At 39.2% G+C, this 21,675-nt stretch overlaps 2 protein-coding genes and 1 long non-coding RNA gene across 4 annotated transcripts in view; 1 reads left to right on the plus strand and 2 right to left on the minus strand.

The window, feature by feature from the left end:
* Positions 1 to 21,675, plus strand: part of LOC139079791 (uncharacterized) — a 92,544-nt gene that overhangs the window by 56,906 nt on the left and 13,963 nt on the right. The gene's annotated exons all lie outside the window — the stretch shown is intronic.
* On the minus strand, positions 11,171 to 11,999 carry KRTAP27-1 (keratin associated protein 27-1). Its single transcript, XM_008537468.2, has one exon. It carries the CDS (start codon positions 11,921 to 11,923, stop codon positions 11,303 to 11,305), a length of 621 nt encoding a protein of 206 aa, XP_008535690.1. The 5' UTR covers positions 11,924 to 11,999; the 3' UTR covers positions 11,171 to 11,302.
* Positions 20,024 to 20,746, minus strand: LOC103562426 (keratin-associated protein 13-1-like). Its single transcript, XM_008537469.2, has one exon. It carries the CDS (start codon positions 20,693 to 20,695, stop codon positions 20,177 to 20,179), a length of 519 nt encoding a protein of 172 aa, XP_008535691.2. The 5' UTR covers positions 20,696 to 20,746; the 3' UTR covers positions 20,024 to 20,176.

Consider the following 21,675-nt stretch of genomic DNA (forward strand, 5'->3'; position numbering starts at 1 on the left):
CTTAGAAAACAGGAAACACAGGTCTATTATAGTCCTTGTCACCGAAGTTTTGGATTGTCCCACATAATGCATTTTACAGTCAGGGAAAGAATGCAATTTATCTTCAGCTCACAGAGGATCCTTAGTCAGTTATTTCCTTGCATAGCACGAGCACCTCTCCTGGCCTTTCTTTACTCTAGACTCTCTCCAGGCACACAGAAACTCTGGGAAGAGACTTTACAATAGGAAATATTTTGGAGTGTAAAGATTTTGTTTTTTGTTTAATAGAACATGAGATCAAAATAGCAATGCTATGTCTTGTCAGCAATTCAGCACTCCAACTAAAATCAATAGGAGCTATAGGAGAGTCTGGCCCTAAAAAACATTTATCCTGTCTGACAGAACAGCCCTCAGGGCCAAATGAAGACCCTGAGTTTCCTATTTGTTTCCTCTGAAACATTATTTTATAATACTTCATAAGAGGTAGAGAATCACTCTTCTTCAGTTCAAAAGACTGACATTTAAGGGATTCAAGTCTTTATCCTGGTCTCTATCACAGGCTATTCCCAGATAGAATAGTTTTTTCCAAGCTGGGGAGATTTTTTTTCCTGAGAGTTTTCTCATAATGTCTGAAAACTTCTCACTCTTTCCTTGACTAATACCTCTAGAGAGGCTCTTATTTTATATCCAGGTAAGTTAATCGGTGTGGAAATACTCTGAAAACCTGAGAGTTGGTTACCATAACTAGTAATTGTATTTTTTTTCATGTTGGAAGTAGAAAAAGAAGATCTGTTCCACTCTCATCTACCTTATCTCACCAAGAATTCTTCTCCAGAGGAGTGCAAGGCCATTCTGAAAAGAATAGAGGACATTTTCCTATCTCAAGTGCTTGTGGAGTGATTATGTAGCAAATGATCCTTTAACTTAAAAAAAATTCCGAATCAGTAGGAACCTTAAAATTGATATGAAACATCACTAAAACAGTGGAAAACCTAATTTTATGTTAAAGAGTGTAGTGTCTTTCTTAATAACCATTCAATATCTAGCATTCCAACATTAGGCTTGAGCCTGAATGAACTCACTTCAGGCTTTAGTTATTATGCATAAAATCGGAGAAACGAAGCAATTGAAGAGCTCAGGCTAGAGCATTTTCAACTACCCTGCTTGCCCAGTGGTCACTTTTTTTTTTTAATGCGTTGACTTAGAAAACAGCCTATCAACAAATGCTAGGCCTAATATCTAAACCAGAAGGAAGTGGCTGGTTTCTTCTATGATAAGTTTAAACAATTTTCAGCAAAAGAAAAAAAAGAGAGGCTGGGAAGGGGTTGAATGTGTAAAGTAGTCACAAAAATTCTGTACTATGCTGTGACTACTCTGGATCACTTATCCATTCCTCTGCTCCGTTCCCCACAAACACTCATGTATATTCTCATCTTTCCCCCTGGCAACAAAGATGCCATGCAGACAGACACATAGCTTTCTGCAAGAGGGAAGAAGAAGATCTTGTAGGTTGATTAATAGAATTTGAGGGAAATCTAGTGGAATCAAGTGAACATATTGACTAAAGTGTATGATTAATGGGGCAATATATGGTCCTACCCTTTATTGTCTGTTAATAAAGAGGAAACGGGAAGGTGATTAAAAGTCAATTCCTGGAAAACAGATTCAAAGACAACTGATCAAACAGTGCCTTGATTTGAGCAGGAGGAACTTTTCTCTAATCTGGCAGTCAATCCCAAGTTTTCCCCAATGTAATAACTAGTATAAAGATTCATCTGAGTGAGCAAAAGATTCTACCCTCTTTCAAACAATTACAGAGATGTGTACCTACACTGAAATTGAAATAAAGAAAGTTCACTAATGCTAGGATCAGGAACTAGTTAAATTTTTAGAACTTTGACTGGTTCTCTCGGGGGATTAGGAAGTGGGAATAGTTGGGCCATCTCCCAGCTCTGCCTTTCCTGCAGGCTGACTACCTTAGATCCATTCAGAGATGACGGTAAAAGATCAGAGTTTTTACACCGGGTTCTGGTCTATAGGAAAGCTTTAGTTCTTTCAGGGAAATTTCCCAGAGATAGTCAAACTCCTGTGGGAAACCATAGATGAGGCACTGAGTGCCTTGGATTGGGGTTACAAAGCTGATGAAGATGACTTCCTATAGAATGAGAAACTGACTCTAAGAATTCTAAGTAAATTCTTGCAGTCAAGAATTTCCATCACCTTGGAAAACTCTAGCTCTAATGTTGAAACTGGGTGGGTAAAAATTCAATGTTTTCTTCATGGTGGGGCGAATGTTCCAGATTAAGGTATATTCCTTAAAAAAATGTCTGCTATTGTGTAGACCTTGTGGTCCCAGCTGGAAAGCAACATGGCTGTGATTGCTGAGTCAAGGGATTCCCAAGGATTAAGTAAATGGTGTCAGTAATAATGACGTTGCTGCCCAATATAGGGCATTGAGCAGACTACAAACATTAGAAAATTGTTGGTTGAGCCCCTAGCAGATGTCTTGTTGCTAAAAACCAAAAGTAAAGGTAATTTGCTTACTGGTGCTGAGTTCTGTCTCTCTCTCTCCACACCTGCTGACCTCTCCCTTCCATCTACCCTGTAATCAGTAACTTTGAGGAGAAAAAGATGATTCAGGGTAGGACCAATGTCTTTTTTGCCAAGAGAGACTGAGGCCATATGAACTCCTTTAAATTTGCTGGGAAACTTCTGGGAAGAGAGAGATTTAAACTTTTATAGCTCTTTTCGATACAGGTGTCCAAGTGACCATTCCACCCACTCCAGTGGGGTGTCGGGGAGGAGAATGCTTGGATTCAGCTAATGAAGCTTTAGAAGATATCACAGTGGGACAAGGAAGATAATGTGACATTGTGAGTGGGGCCCTTTGGGCTAATTCAATGTACTTTTGTTCATGAAAGGGTTATATGCTTGTTACTTACCCATTCCATAAATTCCAGTGGAGATTCTCCTGATTGTGAAGAGCTGTAAGTAAAGAAATGCTAGTATCTTTGAAGCCCCTTGGAGCTACAAGTCTCTGTGGCTGAGGATTTTGCTGATCGGAGCTTTTGGCAAAGGGAGACAGCCTCCACCCATTGAACACTCCTTGGAGACCTGTTAATTGTAGCCTTACCTAAATATTGAATGAGACACATTGAATAGATTTGGTTGCAACCTCTGTTGGTCAGACTAATCCGAATAGCCAGTGGAACGGTGTACTCACAGAAAAACTTACCAAAGCAACACAGTATAGAGAAAGGGTTGGATACTGTAGGGGAAAAAGTCCTCAAAAGTCTCTTGCATTTCTGCATGTCTTAAGAGCAGAGTTACTCGTTCCTTCTATCCTGAATTATCTTTTCAAGCATGTTTGTATAGCAAGCAGCCTTGGAAAATAGATAAAGTCTATCTCCCTGGGGCAAATGGCAGGCATGCTTACTGTCCATTATCATGTCCACCATCCAGGTTTCCTGGGCTCAGAGTTCCTCTCCTGTAACACAACTTCCTGTGTTTGCAGTATCCTCTGGCCCTCTTCCCGTTGCCCTATAGGAATTGAGGTTCAGGGAATTGGTGCAAATGCTAATACTTTGGCTTCTGCTATTGCCATGAATAATAAAACCTCTGTCTCTGATCCAGGGGTCGCATGTCTTCTGCCAGCATCCATGAAGCTGTGACAGGTAAACTTGTCAGCTTGCAAGTAGGGCAAAATCTCAGACCTTTCATGGTTCTCATTGTCGCTCCCCATACATTTCTGGTTTTTAGCTGAAATCGTAGCACTGCAATATCATAAGTAAGTCTATTTTTTAGCAGTCATTTAATAAGACAGATTTCAGTAGAAACAATAATCGTAATAATACTGAAATCATGATAAATTTCTGCTGCAGCAACTAGTAAAGATTAATCAAAGATATTAGAAGATAAAGAAAACAACTTAAGGCCATATTGAAAACATATCTTAAAAGCTTAAAGAGCATTAAAAGGAAAAAACTGACACAAAAAAGGAACAAATGTAAACCACAGCTTAATTTAATCATCTTAAAGCTTCATAGTGAAGGAAAAGATGACTATATCAGATTTTTTTTTAAACAATACAGCCATATATAAGATGGTATTTTAAAAGATTTCATACCTCTTTCAACTAGGCCAGGTAGAAATGTTTAGGTACTTTATTAAGAATTGGCAACTATGAAGGATTAGTCAAGATACCTCAAGGTATAAGGTAGGGATCTTAAGGGCAAAAGCTATGGACTATGTAGCTCCTTTGTTAACAAGCAAAGATACTCCACTAGAGGTCAGTAGCTGCTAAACCCCAGTCACAGATGAGCCATAAGAGATAAGCCAGGGGTGACCAGCCATGAGATCTGTGAATGTAGCCATGTACTGTCCATGTCACCCAAAATTTTGAGTGTAGGTTGCTGGGTGGTAGGGACCAAAGACCTCTGGAAAAAAAAGACAGACAATGATTGTGGGGCAGACTCTGGACACACCACAAGCAGAGAGGTGTAGCGAATGGTTTCACAGGAGCTGGGTACAGGCATGCTGGTTGGCAGCTGGTGGTTCCCCTCGGTTTCTTGGCAGTCCTTCAAGAACTTGGTTTGCAATGACTGCCACTGGCTAAGCAGAGGGCATCTCTGAGGCTCACATGGAGGAAGGAGTTATTACAGGAGATGACAGAAACATGGCAATAACCCCTGAGGGAATGACAGCTGTAGTTTTTAGCCGAGCAATTACTGAAAGACAAGATGACCTTAGTGCAGATTCCAGGCAAAGTACCCACACTTTGTGTTATTTTCCCTTTTGTGCTGTGGCTCCTAGAAGTTTTTTGTAATGAATATTGGCATCCAGTGCAGGCTTTATTCTGACTCACTGTTTCAAAAATGGTGATAAACACAATTCAGCTATTTAGATGTCAGGGAAAATGGCTACTTAACAGCCACAGAAAAGTATCCACTGAATCTCCAGCAAGGGACCTATGGTCTTATTTATCATTCAACAAACCATGCACTTAGGAAAACGCTATTCCAGCCTTCATTAAAAAAATATTTGAAATTCTGTGAATAGATTAATGTTTATGACAGCTGGCATATTAATTTAAGATAGGCCACTTTTATGATCCAATAAAGGTTTTTTATGTGTTATGTGTGGCCTTTAACGTACATATAGGGCTCATTAAAAATTATTGTGCTTAGTACATTTAAATTTTTTTAATAAACTTCTCGTGAGGGACACTTTGCAGTATGATCAACGGGGCATGGGAATGAGAGTCACTAGGCTTGAATTCTAGCCGTGACTCTGCTTGAGTCAATCATATCACCTCAGCGAATATATTTACCCAACTGTATGTTGAGTAAAGCTCTCTATATATCTCTTACAGATTTAGAAATAACTATGATTCTATGAAAATGTAACTGTGAGAGAAATGAGGGAGCATAAGAAGAGCCTATGGAGAAATGGTCAATTGGTCTTCCCCACAAATACTTAGGCCTCAGCATTTCACTCAGCTACCTGATGGAGGTTTGGGAAACTCTTAACTCTGATTGGCCATCTTTCAGAACAAAACACAGCTTGGGAGGATGTTTGTCCTCCAGAGGAAAGCTCAGTGGGCCAGAGCATAGCATATTGTTTTTTGATTGCCTAGCATTCCATTTGTAGCCTGAGGGCCCCAGAGCACTGGCCTAACATCAGGAGCCCCTCCAGGACATCTCAAGATTGATGCTTTGATTGCTACAGTCATTCACTGCAGGAAATTAACCCAGACTCCTGGGGACCAAGCCACCATCAGCTGCTGCCCCCAGGAGATTAGGAAACTGGGAGCAGACCCACTTTAGGCAATCTGCTGAACAAATATAGACTTGAAAAATGAAAGAACTACACTGATGCCTGTTTCTGTTTCCTGAGAAAGATTTCTGACAAATATTTCTCTCAGTGGTAACGAATGTTCTAACTTCAATCTGGTAAATACACCTGTGACCATTACAAACCTTTACCCTGAGTTGCTGTAAAGCTGATCGTTAAATAAATACATTATAATATTTGTGAATATCAATATAGCTAACATTTAAAATGTATTTTTTCACTCTCTCTTGCAGTTTCATTTAATAAAACAGAAATTCTAGAGGAAGATACCTTGTTCTTGAGAATTTCAGCATGCGTTATTAGATCGGTTTCCTAACATACAGGGTGTCAGAGTGAATGCAGCTCATGCCAGGGGGAAACAAGAACAAGAGCTAATAAACCTCCTGTAAAGGCCGACAGGGTTTATAGTGCAAGAGGGCTTTTTAATCCGAGGTTAACACTCTGTACACTCAGTTTAAGTAAGCAGCACGCAACTGTCCATGAAGTAATAGTGACAAGGCAGCGTACTGCTAAAGGAGGTATTATTCTTAGTCTTTTCTTTGATTTTCAGTCTTCTTTTCTCAGTACCTTTGTCATTAGTAGTTACTGAACTCGTGCAGTGGCCTTGGCCCTATGCTGAAGCAATACCTTATTGAGTAATGGAAGAATATCAATGGACTTCACTGTTTTCAGATATTTACCTTTGAGATTTCTTTGTTCTTGTATCTGGATGCAATCACATGGGTCTCGCCTCTGGGTTCTAAGCAATGCTCTTTGAATCCCATTAGTATATTTATTTCCATAGAGCCAGAGAAAGTTATACAGAAAGACAGGCAAAATTTTGCATTATGCAACAGCAATAAGGTTTTCTGTGGGGTTTTTTAGTTCAAAATTTATTTTAATTTTTAGGCGTTCGCTATATTTGTACCTCTCTGTCTATGGTATATTTTTTTGCTTATCAAGGCCATAGCTCTGATATAACCAGTAGTAGTGAATTATCAACTATTTAAAAAGTATAATGTTCTCACTTTGTGTTTGTTGTTCCTTCTTAGCTATTTTTTCAATCAATTCTCATTATTTCCATTTTGGTCCCAGGGGAAGAATATAGAACAATTCCTGACATGAAAGAATTTCTGACTAAGAGAATAACCAGAACTTTCTGAAGGTAGAAATGGGAAGCAGAACTAGAGAAGGATATTCTGGCTTCAAGAAAGTTGTCAGTGACTCTTACACACCATGGAACAAAATGCCATCCTCACATCCCATTAGTGTCTCCAACAAACTCAAAATTTTCAAAAAGAACATTATTTGATTAAAAAGGAGTAGGGACTAATGAGTGTGCAAAATGGAATTACTAACAACATTAAGACAATCAAGCTTATGTTGTAGAAGAATCTGACTCCATACCATGCCTTCCCTGGCACCTAGATCTGTCAATTTCACGTGAAGTTAATGTTCTCTTCTAGGATATTGAAAATGTGCAATATTTTACAAACCCCAATACAATATGCCTGGCTCCTTTCCAGCATTTATTTCTGAGCTGTAAATAAGCCATCCAATTAACTATACTTAGTTCTCTGATTGTCCCCTCTACAGACTCACAATACTGTCAACCAATTATGAGGTAGACTCTGATAGATGTAAACAAAAACGTGTCTATTCAGGATTTGTTAGTACTGCAGCCCAGGAAAAATACAAATTCAAGGGTCCCTTGGATTGTGTTTTCCATGGCTGAAAGGGAGAAGGAATGTTTTACAGTTGTGGCTAACAAAGGTAAACAAGAAAAAGGGAAAGGAATGTCTTTTAACAAATTCCAGGCTCAAGGTTGTCATGGAGTGAGGGTTGGTTGAAACAAGCCATTAAAATTTAGGAATGTAGAAGATGACCTTGATAGGAATGAGGTCTCTGTCAAGATAATCTTACCTTCCTTGAGAAGATTTGCTGATGCATTTCAGGCATCTAGTGAATTCAAGAGTTCATCCTGAAGGAGGAATTTTTTCATCTCCTCTTCAAGTCTGCCTGGCTCCATTTTAGTGACTTAAGTTGAAAGACACCATCTTTTTCCAATTCCACAAAACAATATAGCCAGACCAAGAATTTTCAATCACATTATTTGTATAGACTCTCCACATGGCAGACAAATATTCCCCACATTTGAGCTACTCTAACAACAAGAAATGTAATGTCGTCAAGTAATCAGGCCTTATAGCTCAAGCTCTGAAGTCCAACTCACTGGATTAAAATCCTGGCTCCACCATCTCCTATCTGTATTCTCTTGGATGACCTACTTAATTTATCTATGTCTTCATCCTCACTGAAAAAATGGGGATTTAAAAATTATATTATCCAATTGGGTTGTTTGAGTTTAAAATAATAAAGTACCTACACAGTGCTTGGTAAATAATTAGAACAAACTAATAAAAGCAATTTTTTGGCTCATGGCGCAGTATTGCACAGATACGGAAATGTTCTTGAAATTCACTATGCTCGACTTCTAGGAGAAAAACATGCTGTTAAGCTATCCACGTCTTAAAGAACCTAGAGTAAGTAATGTCAACGCACAAATCCTACCAGAGCCTTTATGTTCAGGCAAAGTCAAGATCAAGAAATTCCTTGTTCTGTAGAGTCATATCTATAGTTTTTGAGAGTACTGCATAGACTATCTGGGTCATGATCCATACTGCTTATGTCCTTTGTACCTAAAATGGAGGGCTTTTCTTGGTCTCTGTCCTAAGATAAAAATCCAGTATAGAGAAATCATGAGAATAAACTGAAGCTGAGGTCCAAGAAGCAAGTACCAGATAAACTATCAAATGATATCTTGTGTATATTGAAACAAACACTCCACTAAGCATTTAGTGGGCATAATGTCATTTAGTTGTCACAATCATCCAATGAATTAGGCATTACCTCCATTTTACAGTGAAGGAGCTGAATCTCAGAAGTGTTAATTTGTCCCAAGATACACAGCTAGTAAATGGCAGAATTTGGATTTGAATGAGATCTACTCATAATCCAAGGCCAACTCTCTTCCCACTACACTATATTGCCTACCAAGCACCTCTTCACATTGCCACACCATTGTCTATTCCAATACCAAGAATCTTTAGCACCTGAGTCCACACAACTTCTCTCTTTAAAGAGGTCCAATGTGCTCCATGTTGGATGAGATTAGATACTGGCCCTTCTTCAGCTAACTTCTCCTTAGGGGAGTGATCACGCTCAGCCTAGAAGAATGAGTTAAGGTCAAGTATGATGATCAGAGTAGACTGGGAAATGAAAGCCCTGTTTAACACTCTTGTCTCTTTCTCCTGCCACACCACTCCTTCTCTCCCCACCCCCAACACACACACATATACCACACATAGCCACTTTTCACCAACATCCTGTCTTCCCAACAAGCTGCACCCAGTAAAGGAACATATACTTGGTAAGCAAAGGAAATGACTTTGTTTTCCCTCTTTTCTTCAGAAACAATGACTCAGATAAGTTGAACTGTTCCCAGATACTGCCATTTGAGTTGCATTAGTAATAATTTTCACTGGGAATAAATTTCATCTATGTTTGCATGATTGGCTGTGACTGGAATCCTGAAAAGCAGCCACGCAGATGAAGTCTCCTTACTGCTATGTTGCTGCCACCACTGCTATGGCCGGAATCTTTATGTCAATATTTCTTGCTGCAGAAATGCTCTGCTATTGTGGCTGTCACATGCTCTGTCACTATTGTTGGGATCAAACAATGTTCAGCCTCTTTCAGAACCCTTCAGCTCCTCTTCAACTCCACTCCTCTGCAGAAGCATCTGTGTAAGTGCTGTTTCATAGATTTTAGGTTCAAATCTTCCTCTTTAGGATGACCTGTGTCATCCCAAACCAAAGGGCTGACAGATAAATCAACATTAGCTTTGTCATAGACACAGAGATCCTTGCCAGCCCACCTCAACAAGGCATGACATGTGTTTCTTAAGCTTTTTCTTTAGCAGAAAGTGCTGCCTGTATCTTCCAAAATACAAAACAGCTCATCTCTTATTTTTTGCGAGACTAGCTTTCCTAATCTGTCATAGATTTCTGGGTTTATCTACAAATTGCCACCTCTGCCCTCCATATTGAATTTCCCAGCTAGCTAATCATGTTGCTAAATCCTACTGAGCAATTCCTAGATACAAGGTCACATGTTGAGAACTTTCAAATTATTAACTTATCAAGTCCCGCAGTGGCCCTGTTATTATCTTCTCAATTCTGGAGTTGAGGAAACAGAGGTAGAGAGTGGTTAAATAACTTTCACGTAGTCACAGAGTTGAGATTCAAATAGCCTTCACCCAGCACAGCTAAGATTCAGACCCAAGGAAATCTGACTTCAGAGTCCATGCTCTTAACCACAACCTTATGTCACCCTGGAAAAGGACAGATCATTTAAAAGCACACCCACAGCTTCAGAATAGCCAAGCTATTCCAAACAAAATTAATGGATCTTCACACATTCCAACTTTGTGGGTTTATGATATTCATATTGAACATGTTCCCCATCTTTTGCTGACTACCACAAGTGTGTTCTTTTATTCTGATTGATACTGTACAAACTATGGTAAGGGAACATGTTCTCTTTTTTTCTTCCAAATATTTATACCTTTTCACTTGGTGGAAAAAAACCCCAAAGCATATTTTATAAAACGCATAAAAGCATTGAATAAAAATAATGTGACAATTAAGTTTCTAAGAGAAGTAAATTTATTTAATACAAAGAACATTTTTTCAACTCAAATAACACTCAAGGAATAGTGAAAAGAGGAAGAAGATAAGCAGAAATGTAGCGAGTATGCTAAACTTGAACTCATTATGTTCAAAGGTCTCTGGCTACTATGTGGTTAGGAAGTCCATGGAGGTCAAATTCAAAATTCTCTTGCACTTTTGAAGCAATAGATTAAATCTCATAGTTAGTTAGAAGAGTCTTGTGACACAGCAGACAAAATAGTGGATAGACAACGAGTAGACACAGATTTGAGTTGTAGTTCTGACGTTATTAACTCCATGGACAACCTCTGATATAGCAGAACCCATCAGAATTCACAGGACTAGATGGGCTTTGAGGTCTCCTTAAATCCCAATATTATATAGATTTCTGATATTAGTAGCACATTAGTTAAAAAGCCAGATTCGATGCTAAGCGTTTCCATCGATAATAACCAGTAGCCAAAGTGTAATTTTTCACTTTTTAAGTACTTATGTTAGTCCCTATTGTGACTTTCATTGCTGTATAGTAGCGTCCTAGTGACCTAAAATAGTTAACATGCTTTTCAATTGCAGCTCACCACCAGAAATGCCCCAAAGAGAAAAAAAATTCTTCTCTTTGGAGGCAGTAGAAGATATGTTCATTCACGCACAAACACATGCACAGTAATTTATATTTAGAGACATAAAAGTTCCTAGATATCTCAGGACTCAATTCATCACAATTAGAACATATTATCTCCCCTACACATTCTACACATTCTTCACTTACTAGGCAATTGCACACCACCAGTAACACAGCAAGCTGGTTCATAAGTGTTAGAAGAAGATTCTAGGAATTGTGGCCCTGGTGCTACATAGACCAGGGGTCTACAGGAAGTGGATTCAGAGCTCTGAGACTGGTATTGGTTAGATTCACATTCCAGAGTTTGGCAACTCGTAGACACGGAAGTCTTGGGTGGACAACACTTTGCCACGTAGCTCACAGGTTGGCAGCTCTGGACTACAGAACCCATTTGCTGGCTGCTTACTGATTGGCAAGGCTGAGAAACACACTCCAACACTGTAGAAGAAGTTCCTGATTGACATGTTGTCCTTTCACAGAGCCTGGAATTAGAGCAAGTTGTGTGGACAACTCTGGGGAGGCAGGCACTTGGCACACAGCTATTCTCTGTGCACCGTTCCTGTTCACAGTTGGGTGCTTTGCAGCTGATGGTTTCATTGCAGGTTTCTTGAAAGTTGTCCAAGAGCCAGGTCCTGCCATGGTAGCTGCTGGGTAAAAAAAATCCATCTTCAAAGCTTATAGGTTTAGAGCTATGTACGATGGCAGAGAGTGGTGGAACATTGTAGAAGTTCTTCAGAGAGTGGCAGTGGCTCTGGAGCATATTGTTAAAACCCTTGATTGAAGTTGCTCATAAGTTCCCAACATACTGGGTATGAAGATCAGATTCTTTGCTGGGGAGATTATATACTCAGAAAACTGGGTGTTGGCTTCTTCTCAAGACTCCTTTCCACATCATTGCTTAAGCTAATTTGAAGAATAACATCTTATTAGCACTTTATTTAGTTATATATGAAAATGATGTCTTACTAACAAAGAAGCTGGTCCATTTTGAATCTTCAAAATGGCTTTCATGTTGGTCCCAAAGCTGACTCATCAGGGTGGAGTTTGTCAAATATGAGTCCCAACATGCCACCCAAGCTAACATTGCTTTTCCTTAGTCACTGTGACTCTCCATGTTGGTAAATGGACAATAAGAAACATATGTGGAAACAGCCAGTTGAATATTGATTAAAATTAGCGCTGGAGTTTTGAGAGATTCTACCTTGGCCGAACACGATAATGTGATCAAGAGATTTTTAGTCAGACACCAATCCATTGAGCCCATCCTCATTCTACTCAGATCTTTGTCCGTCCAGTTGATCTAGAAGGGACAGAAGGAGTCTACAATGAAACTCCTTCTTACTGTTCACCCAAAGTACTGAATGAGGCCATTGCTCTTTAAGCATCTTTCCCTTTGCCTACCATTTTGTTCCCCTCATCTTATTGAGGGCCAAACTTAAATGTTGCCTCTTTATGAACCTTTTCCCTAATCTTCCTATTTAGAAGTTATACTTCCTCTGAATTACCAATGGATTTTGACACATTCTCTATTGTGATTATATTTTACACAAAGTAGGTGTTTACTTCTACTTGTGCTTCTCAAAGGTTGATAATTAGCCTTTGTAACAAATCTGTTTCAGATAAGCTTCTCATCTGCATATTCAGTGTTTTTTCACTGCAGAATGATGATCAGCTCTACATTTATCACATTAGCATACTGTACTTAGCATAGTTTCATACTCACAGCATAGGACTTACCAGCACAATTTCTATAACACATTCTATAATTTATTTAGCTAAGCTTATGACTTAGCATAGCACTCTGGTCTCCCTTTCTTAGATCTGAGGAAAACCAAGAACATTCAAGAATTTTGAACAACTTTTACCCAAACTCTGTTGATATATGATGGACTGGGGATATTACCTATTTAAGAGGACACCTCTGAATACACTCAGCTCGACAAGCTGTACACTCAACTTGTGTATAATGCCTTTGTAACACATGCAAGTGATTTGTAATTTTGAATGACCACTCTTGTGTGATTAAAGGTCCCATTACGCCCTCCACATGAACCCTACAACAACTCGTTTTATTCTTACGCCTCTATGTATTTATCATTGCACAGAAGCTTCCACTGTAGCTTGTGACTCTCCTGCTTAAAGTTATTAAATGGATTCTCATTTCCCTTAGAATAAGATGCCTTCCCCTTAGCCTGGCCTCCAGCACCTTGCAGGACCTGGCTGCTGTCTATTTTTCTAACTCCTCATGTTATCATTTCCCTCTGCCACAAATTCTCCATTCTCACAGGCCTCTGCTCAGCTCATTAAGCAGGTCAAGCTTTTCCTTGTCTCAGTATTTGGCATGTACAGTTGCCTGTCTGTTTCACCTTCACTGCCCTCTTCCACTCTATATACAGCTCCTTTCCTCATCTTTTGTGTCTCAGCTTAACAGTTACCTCTTAGAGTGGTTTTCCTTCATCACCCTACTTGAAAAAGACTCCGTTCTCAGGGTGTATTCTTTTTCCTTCATAGAACTTATCTCGGTTCATAATGATTTTATTTGTTTCTTTATTGAGTCTTTGCCGCTCCACCATGAGTTCCATAAAGGCAAGAAGTATGTGTATCTTTCTGACTAGCATATCCCCACTACTGAACACAGTGTCTGGCTGGCACTTAATAAGGACTCCATAAGTGTATATTGAAAACTTAATGAATGGAAGGTGCTAAATAAAAATTTACTCAAATTATAGTTAAGTGTTTGAAAGGATGCAGTTCTGAAACCTTGACATATCCAAGATTTCCAAGAATTGGCAAGGGCAGAGAGCTTAAAGAAAAAAAAGTAATAATCACCCTGCCTACCTTTAAGCTACCCCTTTGTGAAATAAGAACAAAATCATTAATGAAGCTGCTTATTAGCATGGCACGAGCTGAGTCAATTATTTTAAAATAATGTTTGATTTTACATGGGCATGTTTTAAGAAGCTTTTACCCTGAAAAAGGGCACCACTTTTCACTGTCAGCACAGAGTCTTGTTGCCAAATTCTGAGGAGCAAAGGAAGGACATCATGGAGGCCAGCATTCACACAATCGTCTCCAGCACACAGCCTTCTTAGTAAGCTCACAGTGGGTAGTAAATTAGTGAACACGTGTGCAGTTCCAAATCCCCAAATGTCAGATGGTAATGTCAGGTCTGTCATTTGTGAATAAGGCCACTCCAGGAGTTCTTTTCTCTTTGAGATGAGGCATTAACTTGCACATTCTGTTTAATCGAATGCTGAATTAATAGGTGTTTCAGCATATAATTTTGGTTCAATGAGTAAATGCAGATTTTGGCTGGTGCTGGATTTATAGAGGGAGTTACCTGGCTTATTACCTCAGAATGACGAAGGCTAGGACACCTGGTTACCTTGCAATTGTTTTTATGCAGTTTATCTCCTAGTATTCTTGAGAAATAGGTGGAAATAGTTACCTGATTGCTGATGGTGACTGGACACTTTACTACCAATTGGTTGAATAGCAATTTACTGGTCTAGAAGTACACGAAAGCTCGCAGCTGCAGTGGCACCTCCTAAACACCAGGGGGAAGACTATCAACATTTGCTTTGGAGAAGCAATTAAATATAAGGATTCCAAAACTAGACTGCCAGGATTCTAACCCAAGATCTACAATCACAAACTGTAATCTTGAACAACATTTCCCTTAAATTTCTATAACTTAGTGTCCTCATTTTTTTTTTGAGGAAGACTGGACCTGAGCTAACATCTGTGCCCATCTTCCTCTACTTTATACGTGGGACGCCTGTCACAACCTGACGTGCAAGTGGTGCCATGTCTGCACTTGGGATCCAAACCAGCCAACCCCAGGCCTCTCAAGTGGAACGTGCAAACCTAACCACTGTGCCACCGGGCCAGCCCCCAGTTTCTTCATTTTAAAAATGAAAATTATGAGTATCAACCTCAGAAGTTTGTTTTACTGATTAAATGAGGTGATGTATATAAGAACCAGATTGCCTGCCATATTGTGAGTGATAAATGAATAAAAATAGCAATTATTTCTGATCAGGTTAAGGATCTTCATGCAGACCAAGATGTTGTTCTCATGGCAACGTCAGTCTGAGACTGGTATACAACCACAAGGTAAAATAAACACAGTATCTATTTTGCGTTTGAGATTATGTTGTTTGTGTCTGTAAATGTTGCACCTTCCATTCTTTTAAGGGTTGAATTGTATGTATCATTCCAATTAAAAGTATAGTCACCTGTCTCCATCTCTCAAGAGCTTGGCACTTGGTGGTTATAAGGTTGAATAGTTTATATTAATTTGTGTGTGTGTGTGTGTGTGTGTAAGATTGGCCCTGAGCTAACAGCTGTCACCAATCTTCCTCTTTTTGCTTGAGGAAGATTGTCGCTGAGCTAACATCTGTGCCAGTCTTCCTCTATTTTATGCGGGATGCTGCCTCAGCATGTCTTGATGAGTGGTGCTAGGTCCATGTCTGGGATCTGAACCTGTGAACCCTGGGTGGCTGAAGTGGAGCACACAAACTTAACCACTACACCACCGAGCTGGCTCCTAGCTTATATTACTTTTATATTTGATTACGTGGCTGTGCTAGACTTCTAATCACTTTTTCAGTGATTAAAATAAAAAAAAATTAAAAATTAGAGCCACCCTTAAGTAACATAATTCAACTCAGTTCTGCCACAATTTATTTCCTCTGTCATGCCTTGGTTTTATCTCACCAGCCAAGCTTATGCCAAACTGCCTAAATTAAACTAAATCCATTCCTCTTCTTCAACCAAAAAGTCACTCATATAGATACTGAGCATAGCAATTGAGGAATACTAGTCCAAGAGGAAAGAAACCTGGCTTCTAGCCCTGCTGGTTCTATGAATTCACTGCATGAATTTGGACAAGTCACTTTGCCTCTCTGGATCTCTTAAAAGATAATGAGTTCAGATGAGAAGATCTCTAAGGTCCTTTCCAGCTGTCGCACTCTATGATTTTCTATCAGAATCTTAATATCTTAGAGTTGAATAGGACATTAAATGGCATCTTGTCAAATCTACCTACTGAATGAAATTCATGCTTTCATTTAAGCCATCTAATCTTCATTAAGATTCCTTATGAAAATTTTAACGGGACAGACCAAAGACTGAAGTCAGTAGACTATTAGTTGCCATGCATGCTGGTAGAAATCCATAACTTTAAATGAATAGTCTTATTGTATTTGAGAGTACCTCTAAGAATAAATTAAAAGTATTTCTCTGGCCAAAAACACATTGGTCCACCTCCAAAGAATGTGTTAAGGGGGATGACTAACTTCTTTCAGATATAACATTCTGTAAAATAAGTCACATACCATATAACCCTTCTTGGTCACTGCAATACATACAGAAAAAATAATTTAGCCTCTGGAATATCCAAGATTATGACACTACGACTATAATAATAATCCTATATGGAATATGGAAATGGTCTCTTCCCAGCTTTCTTTGTTTCTAATGATAAATATATTCTCTTAGATATGGTAATAAAAAGATTCACGTGACATCATTTCTTCTCTGAAACTCTCTCTAAATAATTTTGATTTGGGGATAATCCTTGGTCATTTCCAATTCAGTTATATGGACTTTGATTCAAATAGCCAAAAAACAAAAAATAAGAAAAGTGAGAGGATTACACAATGTCTTTGTAGCCCTTAATAATGAGTAATTGGAAAAAAGAATGAACCATAGTATCTCAAACATCTGATTATTAACTCCCATATTTTCCAACCCCTTGTTCCTTTACATCTTGGATGAGAAAGTGCCATGGTTTATTATAGTAATTATTTATTTGCTTTGTTCCTTTCCCCAGATGCACTTACTCTGGCCTGCCTCTGAGGTTAGCTTTTGGTGAACTTATTTTTCTGCCTTTGTGTGATCCAGAAATGTGATTTTCTTTTTGAGTTCTTCCACTTCTCCTCCAGGCACTGTGGGGAACTGGGATTGGCCACCCCAAGATCTGTCTCTTTGTCATGAGGATTATTTTGGGCTGATTACTTTTAAAAACTGCAAACAGGAAAGAAACTCTGAAAAATAAAATGTACTTACCCTTTGTAAGAGACATTTACATTTGTAAAGGAAATCTCCATCTATAAAGGTGTCTCCCTCTCTGTACCTGGAAGAAGGGGGAATGACCTTATCTCTAGAAACTCTTATCATGCAGAAGGCAAGGACTTTAAATCTGCATAAAAACCTTACTCTTGTTTACTATACTTTTCTGGTAATGTCCCATAACTGACTCCCCCCACCCCCAACATCCTCCTTTGCCTTTAGCTGAAGATGATATTTAAGGTGGTGGCTTCAGCCATTTTGGTGAGTTGCTCAGTTTGTCTGAACCTCTCCCATGTGTACATGTTATAAAGCTTTGTTACTTTTCTCCTGTTATTCTGAGTCATGTGAATTTAATTCCTTTTCCACCCAGAAGGACCCAGAGCGGGTAGAGGAAATGTCTTCCTCTCCTACAACACCTCAGTTGTGACAATATGCCATCTCAATGATTTAGCATTTTTGATGATAATGATGACCAGAAGATTGATGGCAACGAGCTTATTTAAATAGATTTCAGCCAGCAAAGATGAATGCATATTTGATGCCATTGACATAATATATCCTGGAAACGATCATCCTAGCTCTATTTCATTCATTTGTTTTTTAAGTTAACTTTTATCAAGTATTTACTACTTGCCAGATTCTGTTAGACAAGATTCCATTGCGTTCATTGAGGATATAACCATGGTAAAGGAGCAAACACATAAAACAGTGCTGATTAAACAAAATAAAACCTTAAATGAAATATTAAAAACAATGATTTTGTAATTAGAAAAAATATAAGAATATATAATGCTGGCATGGTGTAGGGGATAAGCAACACTGTTGATTGTGGAGTCTACTTACAAGGAATGAGAGAAGAGATAATATTTCCATGGGTTTTGAAGGGTAAGAGAGATATGCCATTCCTTCTAGAGGTACTAGACTGTGTAAGAACTCAGTTCTGCAGAATGTGTTCAAGAAAGTGGGAGTAGGTAACATTGATGGAGTACATGTTGGTGGAGTATGTGGGAAGTGGTGAGAAGAGACTGGAAGAGAGTGGAGGGGGGCTGCAAATGGTCATTAACATCATGTTAAGGGACCTTATTGGGAAGAGGGATTATTTCAGGTTTTAAATGAAGGTCTCACTTAGGAAAACATTAGCTACAAGTAACAGAAATTGTATTGCAACATGACTTAAGCAATAAGAAAATTTATTGGCGCACACCTACCGAAGTCCAAAAATAAGATGGTCCAGACTCTGTTCCCCAACATCTCTCCTAGTTTTGCCCTCTTCCACATGATGGTTTAATTTGCAGGCCATATGGCAGATGGATGCAGCATTCCACATACGGTATGACAAAGAAGTGATGGTTGCTTCAAAAAACGCCACAAGAAAAACTTTACCAGAAGTACCTCTCCATGTTACTCCTTGTTTCTCATTGGTTTAAGTCAGATCACATGCTCCATCCTGAACCAATCATTTTCAGTAGCAATTAAGGTGCCTTTAAATAGCCAGATTCTATGCTGAAACCTGGGGTATATCCATGTTAATGTAAAGAACTGACTGTGTAGATAAGAAGGGATCCACAAACAAAACCCTGTTCTTGTGGAAAGAAGAGAGAGGAGGAAAACACTTGTGAGGGTAATGAACAATGGGCAACCCACATCTATTTACATATTTTTCTTCTCACTTAGGTATTTTCAAGTATAGATGACTACATTTCCCAAAACAAGAGAATTGAGTAAACTATCTAACTATGACATCCTGATATAAGCCCAAGGTACCAAGAGGTAAAAACTCCCTCTCAGTTAGTATTACTTACTCATGAAACTGCCATGTCTCCAGTTCTCAGGTGACTTCTATGAAAACAGATGGCCTTATAGTGACCAAATAGAAGGAGGAGACAGTGAAGCACCAAATTAAGAAATAACTCTTAGGGGCTGGCCCCGTGGCCGAGTGGTTAAGTTTGCGCGCTCCGCTGCAGGCGGCCCAGTGTTTCGTTGGTTTGAATCCTGGGCGCGGACATGGCACCTCTCATCGAACCACGCTGGGGCGGCGTCCCACATGCCACAACTAGAAGGACCCACAACGAAGAATATACAACTATGTACTGGGGGGCTTTGGGGAGAATAAGTGAAAAATAAAATCTTTAAAAAAAAAAAAAAGAAATAACTCTTAGAAAATGTATTCCTTTTATTATAATAAAATGCATACACTTTTAATTTTATTCATACTTAATATGTTTGCTTCTTTGCACCAGTTATTGTAGTCAGTTAATACCATGACCTCTAAATTCCATTATTATGGCTTGCTTAAGTCTGTGAAAAGGGTTCATGAAAAATATTTTGACAATATCCTCACCTAAAACAGTCAAGGTAGTACTTGCTGAAGTATCATTGCTGTCCCTGGGACTTTTCTTCTTGGATCAGACCCATTAGTGGTTTAATCAAAGTAAGGCATCCTGATAAGGCTAAAATGACCATGCACGGATGAGTTTAGGAAAGTTTCCTGCCCGAGCTCTAATTCCACTTGCCAAAAATTCCAGGGAACTAACTCTGTGTTGTCAGAGAATTCTACCTACCAGGGAACCTACTGCTTAAATTAAATATTTCTTTTTAGACAAAGAACAGTTGGATTGGAATTCCCAACAGACATCTTTCTTTTTTTTTTTAAATTAACAGCAAGATGTGATTTGATATCAAGTTAAATGAGTTTATTTGAAAGGAAAAAGTACCTCTTGCTCCATTTTTAACTTGAGAAGTAAGGAAGAAAATAGAAGAAAACAGAAGGAAAACAGAATGAGTATTCTATGAGATAAATGATTTTAATATTCATAAAATTTTTCTTTAATTATCACTCTTCTAGGTAGTAGAGTATAGACTATAGCCAGATAGTAGCGGAGATTGAATTTGAGGAAGATAACTGTGAAATCACAGTCTTGAACCGTTAGCAAGTTGATCAGTAGTAGAAGCCAGATCTACAGGTTGGCCGGAAACAAGACGTTTGGCAGCTCCTGGAAGCCAAGAAGGTTGGGTGGCAGAATCTGGATCTATAGCCCAAGGAAGGGAAGCCACAGACTCCACAACTCAGGGGTCTAAAGCCACGGGATCCACAGCCCCGCGAATAGGAAATTCTAGATCCATAGCCCAGGGAGCAGCAGCTGCTGGACCCAAAGCCCAGAGACCTGGCATAAGTTGACCGGCAGGGACTGCAGACTGTGGAGATCCTTGGACGGTAGCAGGACCTCTGGCAGGGGCTGGACACCACACAGGATGTCTGGTATCTTGTGGGCTCACAGCAGGTCTCCCCACAGCCACTGTAGAGAGAGGAGCCCAGTTGGCAGGTGCTGGGAGAGCAGAGGTCAGTGCTGTAGACCAGGTTGCTGGGGTAGGAAGAGCCACAGGAGGAGCCTGGGTAGCGCAGGTAGCTCCCAAGGGAGCAGGAGGAGAAGTTTCCAGAGCAGCAGCTGTAGGACATGGTGACAGGAGATGTGAGTTTAGCTGAGTTGTAGTGAGAAGGTGCTCTGATATCCCTGGTTTTTCCCAGCCACATATTTATATATCCTCTCTACGCTGGATGTGATGCAAACCCTCCTCATTCTTACGCATGTCTTATCGTGAAAATAGCTAATTAACCTCAGCTATAATTATAACAGAACACATTCATGTGTTCTTAACTGCTGTTTAATTATTCTCGTTTATAGAAGCCACTCCGCTTCTCTCTTTTTTTAATTTTCAGAAATAAGGTGTGGTTTGCCTTTAAAGATGTTGGTCATGATGTAGATGGTGTCCTCTCTTGTTCACTGAGCTTGACTCTGGGGATTTTGATCATGAGTGTGTAAATTGTTACCAGCAATGTACTCCTAACAGTCATCAGCACCTCCCTCCCAAATATTTACGTATGTTTTATTGAGCATTTACCATATGTAAAACATTGAAAATTGTGGTATCGTTTAATCCTTGCAACAACCTTATGAGAGAGGAATTATCACCAAGTTAGTAACCCCGATGGGTCTATCTCCAAAGCCAGCAGGAACCACAATGCTATGCTGACAACTTGAGAAGCTCGTCTTCTTTTGCTCCCAGAATCACAGGAACAATGAATTCCCAGGGGAAAAAATAACATTTCAATATGATAACATTTGCATTTTATCCGATGTTTCTGCCTATGTATTCTTTTATGAAGTCCCCAGATCCGGCCACTGAAGGAACAGCTTCTTAATTCTTTTAGATTTTTTTTTCGTACTCAAAGTTATCATGGAGATGGTTGTTTGAAACTATCTACTATTTGTCTTCTCATTTAGATTATCATCCTTAAGCAACTCATGTTTTCTCCAGTATGGAGTTATTGCATTCGTCTTTTTCCATGTGAGGCAGAGAATTCTTTGGCAAATACTTAGACTATCACTGAGAATAATTGCTAAAAACTGGTATAGCTTGAACGAGTTGACTACCAAT

The sequence above is a fragment of the Equus przewalskii genome, chromosome 27 (assembly GCF_037783145.1).
Source record: "Equus przewalskii isolate Varuska chromosome 27, EquPr2, whole genome shotgun sequence".
Taxonomy (NCBI): Eukaryota; Metazoa; Chordata; class Mammalia; order Perissodactyla; family Equidae; genus Equus; species Equus przewalskii.